This window comes from Nelumbo nucifera, chromosome 5, assembly GCF_055504915.1.
Source record: "Nelumbo nucifera cultivar China Antique chromosome 5, China Antique-T2T, whole genome shotgun sequence".
Classification (NCBI taxonomy): domain Eukaryota; kingdom Viridiplantae; phylum Streptophyta; class Magnoliopsida; order Proteales; family Nelumbonaceae; genus Nelumbo; species Nelumbo nucifera.
In genome coordinates, this window is record NC_142653.1 from 52962470 (window position 1) to 52983431 (window position 20962).

The window sequence follows — 20962 nt, forward strand, 5'->3', positions numbered from 1 at the left end:
GAACAAGAATAATCTTAGAGGTGTCTAGAATAAAATGATCCCCATCTCAAAGAGTTTCTTATATATTAAAAGATATGTACAATTACAAGAATGCCCATATAGGGCTGAAAGAGAAAAGAAGAATAAGAAGTATAAGTAATGTACAACAAGGACTATACTAATAAGATACATCAAGTTATAGTCTCCACACCCACCTTAAACTGATGCCTAGACATAAGCATCAGTTTGTCTATAAGAAAGAGATGTCGAACTCTAGTCATAGCCTTGGTGAAGATATCAACAATCTGCATGTCCGAGGCTATACGAGGAAGCAATATAGACCCAGTAGTGAAGAGATCTCGGGTAAAGTGGCAGTCCACCTCGATGTGCTTGGTCCTATCATGGAAGACAGGGTTAGATGCAATCTTGATAGCACTCTTATTGTCTGCATAGAGAGGAATAGGAGTAGGAAGCTGAATGCCAAGATCCATAAAGAGAGACTGTAACCAAACAATCTCACTACAAACCGAAGACATGGCCCTATACTATGCTTCAGTGGAAGACTTGGAGACTGTTTGTTGTTTCTTACACTTAAAAGAGATGAGTGAATCACCCATAAAAACACACCACCCAGAAGTGGACCTACGAGTGTCTGGACAACCAGCCCAATCTGCATCAGCATATGCTCTCAACTGAATAGGAGAGGAGGAGGAGAAGAACAGTCCCTGAGAAGTTGTGCTTCTAACATATTGAATGGTGCGATGAACAATAGTCATATGAGGTTGGCGAGGAGCATAAACAAATTGACTAACAACCTGAAAAGCATCAGGCCGAGTCATAGTCAGATAAATGAGGGACCCCACAAGCTAGCGATATAAGGCAGCATTAGGAAGTAATGGACCTTCAGATTTAGATAGCTTATGATTTAGCTCCATAGGTGTATCACCATGCTTTTCATCATTAAGACCAACAAGTTTAACAAGGTCAGAGGCATACTTCTGCTGACAAACAAAATACCCTCGATCACTACGATGTACTTCTAGTCCCAGGAAATATGTGAGAGGGCCCAAGTCCTTCCTGTGAAAGGAATTATGAAGTAATAGTTTCAATTCATGAATGCCTTCAACATCATTCCCAATCAACAACATGTCATCAACATATAGTAGGAGAATGGTAATACCCTGAGGCTGTTGCTTAACAAATAAAGAATGATCAAAAGAACTCTGGCTATATCCAATAGCAACTACAACATCGCGAAAGCGTTCAAACCATGCCTGGGGAGCTTGTTTTAGACCATATAGAGAATTTTTGAGGCGACATACTAAAGAAGGATCATTGCAGTATCCAGGAGGAGGCTTCATGTAGACTGTCTCCTTCAACTGACTTTGAAGAAAGGCATTCTTCACATCAAGCTGGCATATGGTCCAAGACTGAGCAACAGACACTGCTAAAAGAACACGAACTGTGGTGATCTTTGCAACAGGAGCAAAAGTTTCTTCATAGTCAATACCATACTCATGGCTATATCCCTGGGCAACTAAACGTGCTTTGTATCGATCAAGAGATCCATTAGACTTCAGCTTAATGTTGTAAACCCAATGACTCCCAACAATGGATGCATCTGGAGGAGCAGGCACAAAATCCCAAGTGTCATTCTCATGTAAAGCACATGGATCTCTGCATCCATGGCTTCCTTCCAATGAGGGCTACTATTAGCTTCTTGGTAAGAGCGAGGAACATCTGTGGAGGATAGGACAACAGACAGAGCTATGGTTTAAAGGAAAACCATAGTGGTAAGGAGGTCTAGATATACGATTAGAACAACAAAGAGGAACGAAAGTATGAAGAGTGTCTGAAGTAGAGGTATCACTTATAGGAGCAGTGGTAGGATGATGATCTGAACCGGGAGGAAGGAAAGTCGCAGGCGCAGGGGCTGGAGCACGTAATCGCTTGCGAGAGAAGATGAGAAAGTCCTTCTCAGTAGAATGAGGTGGAGCATCCTGTGAATCAAAGTTTGGCAAAATAGAAACAGATAGTGCAGACAATCTGGCAATTCCAACAAAAAATGAAATGTGCTCAAGGAAAACAACATTACGTGATATACGAATGCGACGAATAGAGGGATCATAACAAAGAAATCTTTTGTGGTCAGGACCATAACCCACAAAGGCACACATGACAGACTGTGCAAACAATTTAGAACGTTCACGAGAGGTAAGATGAACAAAGCACACACATCCAAAAACATGAGCATAGATAAATCTGGAGAACAACCAAATAACTTCTGAAAGGGAGACATATTACCAAGAACTGAGGAAGGAATATAGTTGATAAAAAACATAGTTGTATTGGTTGCCTCTACCCAAAATGAAGTTGGAGTATGGGACTCTTGCAATAATTTCCTCACAACACAAAGGATATGTTCATTCTTGCGCTCGGCCACACCATTCTGCTGAGGAGTATCTGGACAACTTCGTTGCACTTGTATTCCATGGTCCTTCAAATAGGATAAAAAATCTCCATCAGTGTATTCTCCCCTTGAATCCGAACGGGGAATACGCACTTGTGATTGAAACCGAACCCACACCATAGCATGAAACAACTTAAATGTTGGGAACACCTCAGAGTTGTGGTGGAAAAAGTATATCCATGTGTACCTGGTACAATCATCAATGAACGACACAAAATATTTGTATCCAAGCCGAGAAGAGACAGAAGCAGTCCAGACATCACTATGTATAAGATCGAAGGGAGAGGTAGCATGCTCAAATATGTGAGGAAATGGTAAGGTACGACTCTTACTTAGGTAACAAGAAACACAAGATGTATCAAAGGTGTGCAAGGAAGGAACTTTATTCTTAATAAGGCTTGAATCAAACAAAAATTTTAATTTTTCAGAATGTAAATGACCCAAATGTTTATGCCCTAAGTCCCAAACATTATTTCTATGACTCAGAAAGGAACTAGAAGTGGAGGAACTGAAATAAACTGATGATGTTGCTGTTTGAGGCTTCTCGAACTCCAATGCAAACAGATGGCCCAACCTGTGCCCCTTCCCTTTCTCCTTCCCAGTGTTCCGGTCCTGAATCAAACATCCATCCTGAGAGAAGATGAGAATGTTACCTTCGTCAATTAATTGGCCAACAGAAATCAAGTTTGTAGTGAGATTAGGAACAAGAAGGGTCTTGGTAAGAGGGACAGATGCAGTGGGTGAAAGCTTAAGAGGCAGATCACTACTACCAATGATGTTTAACTTTTCACCATTGGCAATAACAATATGTTTGTGATAGGTTTTAGTAAGGTTACTTTGTTGGTTAGGGTAGGCTCCTGTCATGTGGTTGGTAGCTCTAGAGTCAATGATCCAAGTATGAGAAGAAGAAGCACAATAACCAGAAAACTCACCAAGTAAGCCAATAGCAGAAAGAGCAGAAGTTACTAGTTGTCGAATGTTTTCCTCAACCATAGATGCCAGAAATCACCTTTAACAAAAGAATCACCACTAGTAGTAGATTTCTTACTCCCATGTGCTACAGCAGCAGTGTCAATTCCATAGGTTGATCCTTCCAGCTTTATAGGAATAATACCTTCTCTATTGGAGGCCATTTCAGCAAGAAAACAGCAGTCCAGGCACAAGGATATCAGAGACAACCAAATTCAGCAATCAAGATTTAGGTTGATTGAGTCAACCTAAATCTGAAGTCTGAATCAAATAAATGGGAAACAAGAAAACCCTAGGATGACACTAGATCTAGGGTTATAGGTTGATTGAGTGAGCTGATTGAGAGAAAACTGTGATTTACCAACACAACAGGCGTCTTTTTCAAGAATAAGGAGATATTTTGTGCTGATCAAAACAGTCCCTAAAAATCTTCAAACCAGAAACTGAGTGTAGGATTAAGAAGAGCTTGAGAGGACCCTTCAATCTGGAGAGAAAAACTCAAATCGCAGGTTGATGTAGAAGGCCAGAAGTCCAAAAAAGAGTTACAGTCCAAAAAAGGAAACTGTACAGTGTTACAGCCCCAAGAAGATCAGAACTCCTTCGAAAACTTCACCAAATCAGATGTTGTTTGTAGGTAGAATAGATCAACTCTAGGAGACATCAGATCTGAAGTCCAAAGCTGTTGCAATCCGAAAAAGGAAACTGTACAATGTTGCTGCCCCAAGGAGAAGATCAAAACTCCTTCAAAAACTTCATCAAATCAGATGCTGTTTGTAGGAAGAGTAGATCAGGTCTAGGTGACACTAGATCTGAAGTTTGGCCTCGAACCTATGTCTCACAAGAGAGATCTAACGAAATCTCTCCTACTGGTTGTGCAAAGAATACTGAACAGAAAAGGGTTGATCAAAACAGCCCTAATATGACAGGATTACTGCTTCTAGTGAGTTTCATGAGAGAGAGAAAATAGATCAAAGAGCAACCTGCTCTGATACCATGTCAACACTCCTGTCTGAATAGACAAGAACGAGAATAATCTTAGAGGTGTCAAGAATAAAATGACCCCCACCTCGAAGAGTCTCTTATATATTAAAAGATATGTACAATTACAAGAATGTCCATATAGGGCTGAAAGAGAAAAGAAGAATAAGAAGTATAAGTAATGTACAACAAGGACTATACTAATAAGATACATCAAGTTATAGAGTCTCCACATTCCTCTCCTTCCACACAACCTAGCAGATGGAAAAAAAAACAAGGAATTCCTCAAAACTTTCCAGCAAGATAACAAGTCAACTCTGCATGGTGGAGTAACCCACTGTCTCTGAAGTCTGAAATAACATAAGTGGCACCAGATCTGAAACATCACAGGTCCACAGGGCAGTGGATCAGCAAGAGAGTTACAGATTCAAGGACCTCCCTAGTCCCCACTTAGGCAACAATGAGTTTCCAAGTCCATTCCATGCCTCCTTAAATTATCAATGGTCTGGATTGTCCTCTAACCAGCAGACTGTAAAAAGAAGAATGTCTTCAATGGGACCTGCACTCCTGAGGTCCATGACCATGGTAGCTTTGGAAAAGGGGCAGCACTACCTCTGTGGCAGGACCTAATTGAGAAGCTTCCTGACTTTTCTAGGGTCCATACTAGTTACTTATGGTGGAAATCATGCCCATCAGATCTGCCAGCTGATCTATCTCCCAATCATTCAAATTTGAGCCCAGATCATGTGTGAATTATGCATGTCAGCATGCTCCTTCAGGGCCCTTCTTATTAGTGGCTATACCAAAAAGAACGGGGAATACACAAGCGGCTTTCAGAGAACCAATAATCTTAACCAAAATAGGTATTTTCACAATTTCCTGGCTTCATTCTGATGTGCTTTACAAAAACGTCATTCCTCTTCATAATGCCTTTCTAGACACTGGACCAGTATGATATGGCATGAGAGCTTCCCAATCCATGGGGGCTTGTCCATATTTACAGCAGATGGCTTGCCTCTGTGTGACCTTTCTTCCCCATATCTCCATAACCATTTTGAGAGAAGAGAATCATTCATCAACTTCAGCTTTCGTAAACTTATTCATCATTTTTCTTTGGGTTCACAAATTATGTCCACGGCATTATATGAATCTTTTCCTCCTTGTAGGTCCATCCCACAAGGGATCTAAATGAAACTTATCCAAATTATCAGCAATAGAAGCAGGCATAGAGAAAAGTGGGAGGTAATAAGTTGGCTAGTTCAATAACGCACTACGGATGAGAGTAAGCTTACTTCCCTTAGACAAACAACTTTCTTTTCCACCCTGATAATCTCCTCCTGAAATGTTCAATGGTAGGATCACATACTGCTTTTGACTTATAGTTGGTACCCAAAGGAAGGCCCAAATATGTCCTAGGAAGAGCCCCCACCTTGTAACCCAAAGTGCTGGCAAGCTCACTTATGTGGGGAACATCACCAACAGGGAGAAAGGGATTAGAAAAATCTTCTGTAAATTGATCTTCAACACTGATACTGCCTCAAAACATATGAGAATGCAACGAATAAATAGCAGATCCTCCTACCTAGCTCTTGCAAAAATTAATGTATCATCAGCAAACTGTAATAGAGTAATCTGGGGACCTTTGTTACCAACCAAGAATACTTCTATAAATCCTCCATCAGCTGCCTTGTTTATCAATATGCCGAAAGGGTCTAAAGGTAGTGTGAAAAGGAAGGGGAATGGGGTAACCATATCTTAGAACCCTCCCCCTAGGAAAGTTGTCCTCTGGAGCTCCATTAATAATTATTGAATAGAAAGGCTTTGAGATGCAACTATAAATCCATCTCCTCCAGACATCAAAACCCATTTTCCTCAAAACGTGATATCTACATAAATCTTCTGTACATAGTCATAAACCTTATCCAAATCAAGCTTACATATAACACCTGGGAGGCGTTGGTGGATCCTTGAGTCTATACACTCATTTGCTTTCAATGGCCCATCAAGAATTTGCCCATCTACAAATGCTCCTTGGGATTGCAGAATCTTCTCAATTACCTTGTCCCTGTTGTTGAGCTTGAACTTGCCTTTTATTTGATCATATACCTTGTTGATTGATGATGATGGGAACAATGGAAAAAAAAATTAAAGAGTGTTCTCAAAACATGCCTTTTCTGTTAGGCAAGGATTCTACCTGCACATAATTTACAAACAATGCAACCAATGTTGGCAATGTTTTTCATATGTTCTGTCTTGTATCATTTAGAGTTATGGCCTACTTGCTTCATTTCAATGACTGGCCCAGTCAAAAGCCCATTAACCAATGGTCTCAGCTATCTGGGGTCTTGGGAGGGGTAGACTGGGTATGGTCCTAACCTTTGGGATTTTTCACACAAAGTGGCTGCTGCCCTCAGACATAACCTGCGTTATCACATTTGCATACCCAAGATTTTGCCATTACACCAAGTAATGGCCCCTAACAAGACTGAACTAATAACTTCATAAATTCCTCAAATGTTTTGATATGATCCTGATGTGTCTCATTCTCTAATTTCTTTTGAGACACTTAAATAAGCTTTTCTTTGGGCAGCAGCAAATTCTTCTATGCCTATATTTTCAATTTCCCAAATGTTACTTTTCTATTACTGTTACAGATGGTGAAATGTGGAGATTATTTTCAAGCTGAGGATGGCCCTAGAGAATTTGGTAATATATGCATTGTCAGTAGGTGGATTACAACAACTGATAATTCATTGGTGCTTCGCAATTTGGAGGTTAACTACAAAGAGGTAAGGTGAAATCTGTGAGAAATTGGTTCAAAATGATATATAGGAACTTTTTGGATGTCTGGAAAATAAGAAGGTTTAGTCTCAAACATGTGTGGGACCATTTTCAGTTGGCAAAATATTGATAAAAAAAAAAATTTCAGTTGGAAAAACTTATACATGATTTTTGCCTGTAAGAGAGCTGAGTAGCTAGCCATTCCACTCTTTGACATGAAGAAACCCCTAAAACCCTTTCTTCTTTGCAAAAGAGGTAATTGCATCTTTTTTCAAGAAAAAAGGTTTTACAAAAAGTATACATTTATAAAAAAAAAGGTTTTACAAAAAGTATAGTTCCTTTTAGAAGGGGACAATTATACATGATGATACAAGTTGTTGTTTATGCATGTGGATTTGGTGTCCCATGGCATATGCATAGGAATTTGTTACTCCTTATGTTTGGTTATTCCACATCAAAAATCAACCTCACCAATGATTCCGCAGACATTTTATTTCTATCGTTAGTTGAAACATTATGTGGTTCCTTTTCCATGTGCCTTGTGGGCTTGTCATAAGGGGATAAATAGAGAAAGACAAGAAGCAACTAATAAAGGTTGAAGTAAGAGATATTACCTTTATATTGTATTTTTTTGATAGGTAATGATGAGTTTTTATTAAAAGCTTAAAAAATAAGTACAATAACTGACAACTACTAGGTCAGCATGCACTGCCCAACCCCCAATTTAGAATATTATATTTATCATATTTACATTCATTCTCCCTGTGTGGTTGCTCAAAACAACTGTTCCTGATTTACCCCTTGGTATGCAAGTGTATCAGCTAGGCTATTTGCAATTTTATGGACCCATTTGACTGACAGTTGAAGTTCCTTTGATAAGATTTTGATTTCCCTTATGGTGTGCCTATGGTTCTGATGAGTTTGCCTTCCCGTCTCCTTTGTTATATAGTGATCTCTTCTCTCACCCTCCTGTTTGTCCCTCACTTCTGTAGCCCTGTCTTGCTTCTGTGTAGTCTCAAATACCTCCTTACACCTCTCCTGTCCGTCAGAAAGATTTGGCAATGGAGCTTCTGAGTGTGAGTCAGAGTTTTCATCCCCAAAATTAGGACTGTGTTCCACTCTGATGATTGGATCTTTACTGACACAACGAAGAGGCTGCTCTTCGCAAAAATTTTCTTCTACTTCTATAAACAGCATTCCAAGATTTAAAGTTGCCACTACCTCTTCCTCTGGCATCTTCTCGAACTCGACACTTCCTATGCTAGATTGATCGTCCAAGTCTTCTTCCACTTCTGCTTATTCCAAGTTGCAGTCTACCCAGCCCTCATCGATATCTTCCTTCTCCTCGTTGCAATCTCTTGTGTACCTGGGATTTGGTCGATCCTGTGATGATTGGCCCTCCCAAAGTATATCAGAAACTGGGCAAGAGATCCATTTTAAGGAACCTGTGGTCTGCTCTGTCCGCCTATAGACAATTTCTATCGTCTATAGTCCACAGTCCACACTACCTCCCCCCGATCCACATGCTCACTTAAACAGTCACGTGGATTAAGTTTCGAACCCTTATTTGAACTGTTCTGTCCTCCTATTGGTTCAGATAGACCGGCCCGCACCAAACCTTTGACTGGTCCACCCCCTTCTAAACCACGTCAACAAATGAAGCCCGGGCCCCTAATTTCCCATTTAATTCAAAATCTTTCAATTTTTTTTTCTTTTAATAGCTTGCGTGTCTTTTGGTTTTCTTCCTCTGACTTTCCAGCTTCCCCTTTAGGCATGTACTGTTCTTCGACCCTTCTCGCCAACACCTGTGTGCCACATGTAATCTAGCCCACCATGTCGGCATCGTCTTCTACCTTGGTTCTTCGTCCTCCGAGCTCTGCCTCTACCTCTGAAACCAGCCAAATTCTATACCATGCTCCATCAGCAAGAACTTTGATTGTTCTTGGGATCGATTCTGGTTTCACCCCAATAATCCTAACCTCTGCGGCATGAAGGTCTTGCAACTGGACTTCCTCCATTGCCCCACCCAACAGCTTCACTATGTTTCCCAGGTTTGATTCATTCCAAAGATGGAAGGGAAGTCCTACCAGTTTTAGCAGGAAGCTTCCGCTAGTATGTTCCATCTCATTACACGATGGCTTCCAGTTCTGGACTTGGACCAAACCTTCTTCACATTTGAATGCTGTAAATCCCCTGTTTACCTCATCATCAATTCTTAACACTGCCTTCCTATTTGAGAATGGCTTCAGAGCAACCTCAGTTTCTAGTTTCAAGTTATGCACCACTGACTTCAGAATCTTCCTCCAATCCTGTATATCCTTGTTGGCTGTTATCACCATTCTCTGCTCCCAATCACCTTGCTCAGTCTCAAACCACACCTTCATCCCTCTATTTGAACTCGCTATTGCCTCTCCACAGCTAGAGGAGCTCTGCTTTAATGGCTGGCTTGAGTATTTATGAGGGCTATCCTCTGTACTTTGTTCTTTCTCATGCTCCTTATGTAAGTACCTGTCAACAGAGATGAGAAACTGCTGTAACTCATCTGAAAAAGCTGTCCACCCTTGTGCCTGCTTCCCTTCCGGTAAACAAACCATTTGTTTCCTATTGCCCAAGTATTCTGAGATGGTAATGAACCAGCCTTTCTCGTTGCACCTCAGTTCCACTTAGTATTTCTTCTTTTCCAGCTCTAATACATTTTTCTACCCTACTGTTCTGAGCAATTGAAGTACTCCATCGATAAACCCCTTCAACCATAGCATTGCTTCTTCAGACAGAAGTAACATCGCCTTCCTGTCTTCTCTAACTTTTAGCAGATTCTTACCTCTGGCCCTTCCACTCTCAAAGTAGTATTTTCTTCGCTTCGATATTCAGTTCCGACTTCCACCTGTTCACCACCTGAAAATCTTCGTCGCTTCGTTCCTCCATCTTCGTTGCTCCCTTCCTCTCATAAATACTGTACGAGTTGAAAGCCACTTTCAGCAAGAGAGCTCACCACCTAGGACAATCAGCTAAGCATGGTTGGATGCCCAGTTTGGGGCATCCTCTTAACCACATCCATGCCAAATGATGAATCTGATGAACTGTGCAAGGCAGTAATGTAAATGTCAGTGTCTGATCCAGAGATCAGATCAATTAGACACTATACGAAAATCTATCAACTATAGGCAGAGTCTTCTACTTGCAAACAGGGTGACCATAGTCTATAAGTATAGATTTTAAGTTGTTCTTGAACATCTGTTAATCCTTTAGACAAAGATGCCTCTGACTTACCTTAGTTCTTTTCTAGTATCTTATGATTTAGGTTGCCTTATTTCATTAAATGTAAGGTCTTATTTAGAGGGGTCTACTCTTTGGTGGAAAATGATTGTATGGCTTGTTTATCTCCTTTTGCTGACTGTTTTGCAGTCAGAGGACCCGCCCTTGTCTGTTCTCCACATTCAGTACCCTGAATGGCCTGATCATGGAGTGCCAAGAGATACACTTGCTGTTCGTGAAATTCTGAAGAGGATATATCATGTTCCACCCAATCTTGGTCCCATTGCTGTGCACTGCAGGTTCACCTCATGTTTGCTTACATAACTATGAGCTGGATGATACTCCAGTATTATATAAATTATTTATGCATGTAAGCCTGAGATATTTCCTCTCTCTTGCTCAGTGCAGGTATTGGAAGAACAGGCACATATTGTACAATACATAATGCCATCCAAAGGATCCTCATTGGAGACATGTCTGCTTTAGATCTCGTGAACACAATAACCATCTTCAGATCTCAGCGTGTTGGGATGGTTCAAACATTGGTATCTTATTCTTTCATTGCTTGAAGCTTCATATCTAGTTTCTACTTTTATTATATAGCCTGTGCTGGTTGCATGTAAGATAAAAGGAAAATGAATGGTTTCCTTGGAAAATGATATTCAATAGGAAAACAAATAATTTTGATTTTCTGAAGTTGTAAAAGAACATAAAAAAAACCTACTCTTTTGGAAATAATCCTTTTAAATTGATTTGAAGATGGCCTATTCCTTTAGAACTAAATTTAAGGGTTTAAAATATTATTATATCTCTGGACATCATCATAAGCCTTATCCCAACTATATGGGCTTGGCTACATGAATCCTTTTTCACCATTCCGTTCTGTTTATTGCCATATCCATTGTTAAATTATGAGTGCTTAAAACATTTCTTACTACAACCATCAGCCATGTCGTTTTTGGTCTGCCCCTAGCCCTTCTAGCCCCTTCAACTTGTAACAGATCACTTCTTACAGGTGCTGTAGGTGGTCTTCTATGTACATGACCAAATCATCTTAGTCTTTTGGTCATTTTATCACCTATTGGAGGTATTCTTAGATTCCTTCAAATGATTTCATTTGTGACCCTATCTAGTTTTTCCATTCATCTCAGCATACACATTTCTACCACATTTTTTAGACATGTTTCTTGAATACCCAACACTCTACTCTATATAGCATAGTTGGCCTTACAACTGTTTTATATCATTTTCCTTTTAATCGAAATGGTATTCTCCTACCACATAAGACTCCAGATGCACCACTCTATTTTGCCCATTTTGCTATAATTTGATGGGCAACATCCTCCTCAATCTCTCCCTTGTTAAGAATTATAACCAAGGTACTGGAAAAGGTCACATTGAGTTATTTCTTGGTCTCCAATCCAAGTGTGCTCTGATTTGCACTCTTATTATTAAATGCACATAGCACACATCCTGTTTTACTCCTACTTATTATAAAACCTCTTGTTTCTAAAGTATTTGTCCATAAACTTAATTTTTCATTTAATCCTTTCATTAATTTCATCAATTAAAACAATTTCATCAGTAAACAACAGGCACCACGGGACTTGCTCTTGGCTATGTTAGTTAATTCATCTTTGATTAGTGCAAATAAATAAGAGCCAAGTGTTGAACCTTGGTGAAGATCCTTTGTAACTGAAATATTGGTTGTTGCACCATCATACCATTAGCTTGTATACATTATTTTATTATGTTTTGTTTAATATAAAAGGTATTATTTACATATGAATGTGCTTTTCACAATAGTGTCTAACCTTTTTATTAGTGTTTAAAATTTTAAAGCATCACAATACTTAATTAATCTTGTATAGTTAAAAATATTCTATAAAAAAAAGTCGTCTATAATGATAAATTTGCAAAAAAAAAACTAGTGGGTTTCAAGAGAAAATACAAGTAAAAAGTAAAAGTTGTTTAAAAACAATATAAAAGATATTAAACATTGAAGAATATGTGAAGATATACTCCCATGGTTTTTTGTGTACACACCCATGGAATTAGAAATATTGTGGCAATATCAGGAAATATGTTGATCTTCTAAACAATGGTTATTTGGAATGTAAAATCATAGTCTACGCTAGAAGTGTGACCTGCCTTCCAAGCCATTATTTTGCATCTCAACAAGAGTTTTGTTAAGCCTCCTTTTGTTTTGACATAAAATAGGTAGAAAGTTTCCACTGTGTAAAACATCAATTGTATTTCTATCTCTTTTATGGAAAAAGCATTTTCTACCCCTTTTACATGGAAAAAAATGCAGACTCAATTAAAAATTTCTTTTTTGTTATCAACTGATATAGCAAATGTCTTCACATTTCTACCTTTCATTAATTTTACGAAGTACAAATGCTACAATCATTTATTATCTTAACCATATGAAAATTGTTGTCAAAGAATAGTGACTAGATAATCTTATAGTAAAATAAAGTTTAAAAATTTTGGATTAGAAGATAAGCAGAATTAATGAATCAAATGGTTTGAAAAGCTACTAACTGGAAGCATGTCAGCTTGTCAAGTGCAGTTCACAAGTTCCAACTTCCAACCCATGGACTAATGATTGAGTATTTAAGAAATTATACCAGGAAAGTGTGTTGCACTAATGAATGAATATATATTTTGGTATTAATGTTCTAGAAGAAAGCAAGATACCTGCATTTACACTTTTCTAAGTTGAAATCCATGTTAGTACAGTAGCAAATAACAAAAACAAAAGGAAAGGAAAAAGGGAGAGAAAATGTAGAAGGAAGAGTTCTTGAGAGAAGGAGAAGAAGATGAGAGAAAGGGAAGAGAAGCCAATAATGATCTAACTGCCTCTCCCATTAACTTTTATACTTAAGAAATAAAAGATGTACAATGCCAAATATGCCCTTAATAAGGCAGCTACTGTCAACACACATAAACATCAACTTAAACTAGCACTAAACTAGTGGACCTTGGGCCCAATAACAGAAACTAATTAACAAGAAAATAAATGATAGCAAATCCTTAACACTCCCCCTCAGGTTGGGAATAAATGTCACAATTCCCAACTTGTGTAGATCATATTCAAGGTATCTTTTTGTAGCTCCCTTGGTGACGACATCAACTAGCTGTATGTCAGGTGAAACATATGGTAGGCATACTTCTCTTGATGTCATCCTCTTTCTTATAAAATGTTTGTCTACCTTGATATGCTTCGTTCTATCATGCTGAACTGAATTGTGGGTGATGTTGATTGCGGCTTGATTATCACAATACAATATCATAGGTTCCTTTGTAACAACTCCAAGCTCATCCAACAAAGACTGAATCCAAAGAAGCTCTGAGATACCATAAGCCATAGAGCTGTATTCAGCTTTTGCACTTGACTTGGCCACAGTTGATTGTTTTTTACTTTTCCATGAAACCATGTTACCCCCAACAAAAGTGCAGAATCCTGATGTAAACCTCCTATCATCTAAGCACCCTGCCCAATTTGCATCTGTATAGGCCTCTATCTTCCATGTTCCTATGATCAGTAAACAGTATTCTTCTGCCTGGATGTTTCTTTAGGTAGACAAGAGTCCTGTCAACAACTGCCAAGTGTTGAATCTGAGGAGCATGCATACTAGCTTACAACACAGACAACATAAGAGATATTTAGACGTGTCATGCACAAATACAATAGGTAGCCCACCAACCTTTGATACCTCCCTACATCCTTTACTAGCTCACTATCTGAAGCATTAATCGTGTGGTTCTGGTCAAAAGGTGTATTAGTTGGTTGGACTCCAAGTTTTCTAGCCTCCTGTAACAAATCCAGTACATAAGGGAAATCTAGTAAGTTGGGATTCTGAATTTATAGACAGCCCATAAGGGAAATCCTCAACATAACAAGGGGGATTGGTGCATGCTTCAAATGGACAAGGAGATCAGCTAATGGTTTAGCTGACACGTTGGCTAAACAAGGGACTGTGAGGGAGAGAATGTTCTGGGCAGTTTTGTAAGAAACATTACTGGGGGCTGAACACCTACTTAGGGGTTGACAGTTGTACTTAAATCTGGAAAGTTATTCTTAAGTTATATTAATGAAGTTACCATTTCCAATCAAAAAAAAAAAAAATTCCAGTACATAATGCCTCTAGGAAATGAAGATCCCATTTTTGGACCTTGCCAGCTCTATACCTAGAAAGTACTTTAGCTCACCATGGTCCTTGATCTCAAGCTCCTATTGTAAGGATTTATTCAAGGCATTAATCTCACTCAAATCATTTCCTATAACTATAATATTAACAATGTATACTATTGGCACTGTCACAAGCGATCCTCTTCTCTTTACAAAGCGTAAGGGGATCGACTTGGGTAGCAACGTGAAGCGATGACTACGACAAGACCAACCAAATCTGGGTCAATTTGGCCCATTAAATATAAGTGTTGAATATTTCAGCACAATTAATAAATATTATAGAAATAAATCAAGGAAATAAACATGCGACAAAAGGGTAAAATTGTAAATACCAATTAATAAGATAATTCTAGAAGGATATTTAGCCACATGATTCAAATGTGTAAAGAACATTCTGGAATATAAGGGTAAAATAGGAAAAACAGAAATTTAAAAAGCTCTTGGAATGTGCACCCAAAAACTATAAATATGGGCCTTGAAACCATTCTTACCCATCACCATCACTTTGATTACAGTCCATTCCCATTCTCTCATTCAACCTTTTCTCCATTTCAGCCATCCACCATTTTCCTCCTTTTCTCGCTAGAATTCTAGCATTGACAAACTACAATGGCCTGATCCCTCACTAAAGGGTATGTAGGCAGCCCTTCGGGGTCTGACCACTTGCTTATTTCCCATTTCTTCCCGTTTTTGGTTCAGTCAATTCCTCAGACCTCAGACTAAAGACCACTTTACATCCTCAGCCTTACACCAAGGATCAAAATTTTGTCACGTATCAGCTGATACGTATCATATCAGAGCCTTCCCGGTACGTCCCTACAGGGGGTGTTTCAGGTCAGCAAGTGGTTTAGGGGGTAGACTGGCCTTAAACCTGCCCCTCTGAACCAGTTTTGAAGAAAATAAAAAAAAAAACATAAAAAATAGTACAGGCCGATACGCCCTACCCTTTATCGATATTTTGAACCTTACCTTACAAAAAATGTATGATCTAACTAAGTCTGTGTATCCATAGCGAATCAATGCTCCCCTAATTTTTCAAACCATGTTCTTGGTAACTGCTTTAGGCCATACAAAGACTTCTTTAAGTTGTACACCTTTCCTCCATCCACTTCATTGTCCATATACACTTGCAGATCTCTAATGAGGAAAGCATTCTTTACATTTAGTTGGAAGAGTGACCAAGAATAGGTGGTCACTAGAGACAAGAGAATTCGAATTGGACTCGTTTTGGCCATAGGAGCAAAGGTCTCCAGTCTCCAGATAATCTATCCCATAGGTTTATGTATATCCTTTTTCAACAAGCCTCGCCTTGAGGAAAATCAACAATCTCCCATGTTTGATTTTTTATCAAAGCCTTCATTTTTATGGGGGTATCATTAATATGAACAAAAACATCTATAATCACAAGAAGGATACCTAGATTTGTGTCAGCTGAACTTGGAGTCTCAGATGAATCGATAGGAAGTGATGCGGGTTCCCCTTTTGGAGCATGAATGAAATCAACCCTCTTGCTCTGAGCATAATGAATTGTGAGGCAGGATGTAATGGAGCAAGGGATAGGAACAGGAAGAGGAATAGGATTCTCAAACTCCTCCCTAAAACAATGCCCTTGAGGAAAACCACAAGAGAAGAATGGTGGACAAAAATCTATGGAGAAAGAGTTCGAGCCTGCATAAAGCTGGAGAAAGATAGTAAAAGTAGAGTCCAAGACTTTCATCTGTGGAGAAGTCAAAGCAAAAGGGATGGAGATGCTGAAGATTAGAGAGGGCAAGATGACAACGGTCTTTCTCACAGAAGGGGCAATGCCCTGGTTTAAATGCTTCATGGTGAGAGCTTGCAAGTCATTCAAAGTACAAGAATGGAGGAAGAGTCTAAAGCTCGATGGAAATATCTTTTCAACTGAAACGAGGAAGAATCGAAAGGGGTGGTATATTACCTTGACAGAGCGGTTTGGAAATGATAGAAGGCAACTTATCTGTATCCTGATGGGAAGACAAAGAACAGGTTGGAACACAATCATGGAAACTCCCCAGGAATTTCAACTGAGGGAAAGGAACCAAAAGGTTACCATCAAGCCTAAAAAGGAAACAGGAAATGCAGAAAAGAATGCAAGTGTTTTTCCGGTAGAAGAAAAGAAGGAAGATATCCAGATTTCCTGTGGACTTCAAGTGCCTAAATTTAAGTCAACTGCCTCAGAAGGTCCTTGGAGCAAGAAACTGATTATTCAGTCGGAACAAAAAGTAGAGAATTCGGTGGACGTGGGTGTTTCCATCCAAAAGCTTTTGAAGTCAGGGTAATTTTTTGATTACGCCTTTCAGTGACTATAAGGCGATGCTAGATCTCTCTGTTCCCATGGAAGATTTCTTCTACAAACCAAGGTCAAACCGAAAAAGGGTTTGTAATTGTTTCCAAGTGGTGCCCTGGGTCGAACTCAATTGAGTTGTTGGAAAATCTTGTGGTGAAAATCTTTGGGCTTGCTTTCCATCTTTGGACAATTCCAACTCTCCAGAATTTAGCTCAACTTTGTGGTGGCGAACTTATAGAGGTAAACACTTCAAACCTTCGAGCTGTCTCGCTGAAATTATTGGGGCCAAAGTACAAGAACATCCCTTGTATGGTGGAGGTATCAGTAGATGGAAAGGTCCATTGAGCCTGGTTGGCCATTGACATGGATTCAAAACTTTGGGAGGGAGCAAAGGTTGAAGACGATGAGGTGGCATGGAAAAGTTTGTGTGGAGGTCAGTTAGTGGTAGAAATGGACAGACGGTCGTTTGAAGCTGAAGCTCAACAGGCTTGGAAAGAAAAAGAGGGATCGCAGGCCCCCAAAAATAACAAGCAAGCAGAACCATTGATGGAGGATTGATTTACCAAATTTAAATCCTATGCAGAGGTGGTGTCAGAACCAAGCAATGTCCTCGGTAAGGAGAATGCTAAGACAGGAAAACCAGGGGAAGGTGAAAAGTCATCGTAGCAGATTGAACTAGAAAGATTTCAAAGTAAATCTGAGCTGGTAAACAAACCTGGTCTTCTGGGTGGACCAGAATTGACCCCTACGTGTGATTGCTTAAGTAACCACGTGATCTTTCATCTGGGGTTAGGAGACACTAACAAAGCTCTATCATCATCCCCACTTAACCAGTTTTCCTCTCCTGTCGAAGTGAAGAAGATTCAGAACTGAAAAGGTCTGTACTTAGATGCTGGTATGGGAAACCAAAGGAGTCTTTCTGGGGTTCCAGTGCTTGCTTGGAGGCAGGCGCATTCAGAAAACTCCAGACACTGGACAGGCCAAATCTGAGGTACTTCAGGGAAAATAAAGATGATTGGGAAGCCGGTAGTGATTGGGAGGACTTGGAAGGTCTTGATGTTGGGGAAGAAGAAGAGGTCAACCAGCCTTCTAGCATCGACAGCATAGACTCCACTAAAGCTTGTAAAATCTTGGAAGAAGACAACTTGGGAACCAAATTGTTATTTGACGATCAGGACTCGGAAAAGACAGTGGAGGTGGTGGAAACAGTAAAAATAAAGGTTGCCGATTGGGTAAAGTCAATGGAGGATTTCAAAATTTTCTGTATAAATGATATCCTGAGAAAGTGGAAGGAGGTGGCTATGTCAGCTCAAAATAAGGAAAGGAAAGTGATGGAATGGAGACAACCAGAAGCCAATTGTGTAAAACTCAACTTTGATGGTAGCTACACATAGGCAATCAGGCTATTGCTGAGATGGGAGGGGTCTTTCGAGAGTCAGAAGGGAAGATGCTTGCTTTATATTCAGGTCCTGTAACCAATGGTGATGCAGTGTCAACAGAGTTGTACAGTCTTCTTCAGGGCCTTAAATTTGCTAAGCAGTTTGGGTTTCTTAACTTGGAAGTGGAAGGGGATTCTCAAGTGGTTATCTCATGGACAAGGAATAGTACCAAAATCCCATGGGATGAATGTCACATTTAGATGGGTTAGAAGAACAACAAATGGGATGGCAGACATATTGGCTAAACAAGGAACTATAAGACAACAAATTTTTTGGGTGAAAATATAAAATTTCTTGTGGTGGTGACCTTTCCACCTTGATGTAATTCCTTCTTTTTGATTCTTAATAAAATTTTTGAAGGGTGTAGACACAAAGAAAGTGACATCTATAGTAACATTTTAACTCCTTGACACCGGATCATAGCAACAATATCCCTTTTGGTTTTAGGCATACATGAAAAATACACACTTCTTGGCTTTAGGATCAAATTTAGTACAGAAGGACCAAGAATGAACAAAGTAGACATACCTTAAACCCAAGGATACAAGAAGCAACATGGTTAATCAAGAAGACAACAATTAGTACATTATAACCCCAAAAACGAACAAGAACTAAAGCATACACTATAAGACTTCTTGCTACCTCCACAATATGTTAGTTTTTTCTTTCAACCACCCCATTTTGTTGAGGTGTATGAGCACAACTACTTTGATGAATCACCCCATGCTCCGATAGATAAGATGTTATGTCTTTTTCAAAGTATTTCCTAGCATTATCCGATCTAAAAACCTTAGTCCTCATACCAAACTATGTGAGAACCATCTAATGTAACTGTCACACTAAGGATGGCACCTAATCACAAGATCACATCACATATACCTAAGAATGTCGAGAATAATCATCCACAAACGAAGGGAATAACAATTTTTTCTTTTTTTTTTTTGAAGAATCAAGAAGAAAGAAGGTTTATTAAAAGAGAAGGTTACATCCTATCACATTGGTTGTCCAGATGACACACCAACAACATCAAGTACATACTTCAATTACATGGAAGAAATGTGATAGAGTTTCCAAACATCAGTGTGAACAATATCAAAAGCAGAACTCCTTTTATTACTTAATTAAAAAGAATGTCTACATTTCTTTTCAAGTTGACAACATTCACACTTTAGACTACACAACTTAACAAACTCGAGTAACTTTGGAAACAAAAAAACGTAAGGAACCAAAAGAAAGGTGACTTAGCCAATTATGCCATGGCATTATCTGACTCACCAATCTTGACCCATTATTCCTGCTATACCTTGACCCATTATTCCTACTATTGACATGATGGCTTTGGTAACTTGGAAGCGCATCAAGAAGGTAGGCTCCATTCACCTAATGACCACTTCCAGTCATTACCAGGAACAAAAGTCATTGAACAATTCAAATTTTTTGTTGAACTACTCATAGATAAAAGATTAGTATGTAGTCTAGGAACTTGTAGAACAAAGGGTTAAGTAATGGTGTTAGTCACTCTAACCAACCCCTTTCCTGCAATGGGAACATGGGAACCATCTGTCATAAAGGCTCTATCTCTACCAAAACACAACTGATATGGAGAAAATAAAGTAGATACATTGGTCATATGCTTAGAGGCTATTGAGTCTATAATCCAGGGAGGTCCCTCTTTATCTGACGTGGAGTAAAAGAGATGGTATGGCCAATTCCTAAACTGCCTACACCCTATTGTGTACCTTGGTGAAGAATTGGAACTGCATCTCTCTGACTCATAAACTACCCATATTTTACAATTTCAACCTTGGTTGTCATTGTTACAATAGACTCCAAGGAAGCTGGAGTAAGTGATCCTAATGAGTCTCCAATGATTATCTCGTTTGCATTTCCCTTCTTGTTCTTGATACCAGCTGGTATAAGATGAAGATGGAGCTTCCAATAAGTGTCTTTGGTATGCTTAAGTTTCTTACAATAATCACACACAATGTCTTTTTTATCCTCCTGTTTATTCTTGCCACCACCCTTATCTCATCATAACATTCCTCTTGGTCTCCCCTCTAGACACAAAGGCATATGTCTGAGAGAGAATCACACTCTCACAGAAAAGGATATGTTGCTATGCAATGTCAAACTTAGGGTTAAGTTCAGCCAAAGATTAAAATACCTTTTTCTTTTCTACCAACTTTTGATAGGTAGCAATATCCTTGGTACTCTCCCATGCTACAGTCTCCAAATGCTCTATCTCTTGCCACAAAGTTTTCAAAGTAGAAAGATATACTACAGGAGGTTTATCTCCTTGTCTTGTACTAATTATATGATATTTCAATCGATAGGCTCACAACATTCTTATTCTATGAATAAATCTCTACTACTCTATTCCATCCCAAATCTCCTTAGCAGTATTTGCTTATAGGAAATTTTTGCTAATATGAGGTAGCATAGAATTACATAGTTAAGTCATTACCATGTCATTCTTGTACCCACCAAGAGGAATTTTCTCAAGTTTTTTCTCCTCATCAATAATATATCCTTATTTTCCACGTGCACCAATAGCCATATTGGCTGATTGTGCCCATTCCATATAGTTT

The 20962-nt window shown here is 39.1% G+C and overlaps 1 protein-coding gene across 1 annotated transcript in view; it reads left to right on the forward strand.

Annotated features, from left to right (window-relative positions):
* PTP1 (protein tyrosine phosphatase 1) overlaps positions 1–20962 on the forward strand; it is a 37931-nt gene that overhangs the window by 12590 nt on the left and 4379 nt on the right. The window contains exons 5-7 of the mRNA XM_010258006.3: positions 7051–7185; positions 10583–10731; positions 10836–10977. Of these exons, the coding sequence (XP_010256308.2) occupies positions 7051–7185; positions 10583–10731; positions 10836–10977 (426 nt within the window). The remainder of the gene's footprint in view (positions 1–7050; positions 7186–10582; positions 10732–10835; positions 10978–20962) is intronic.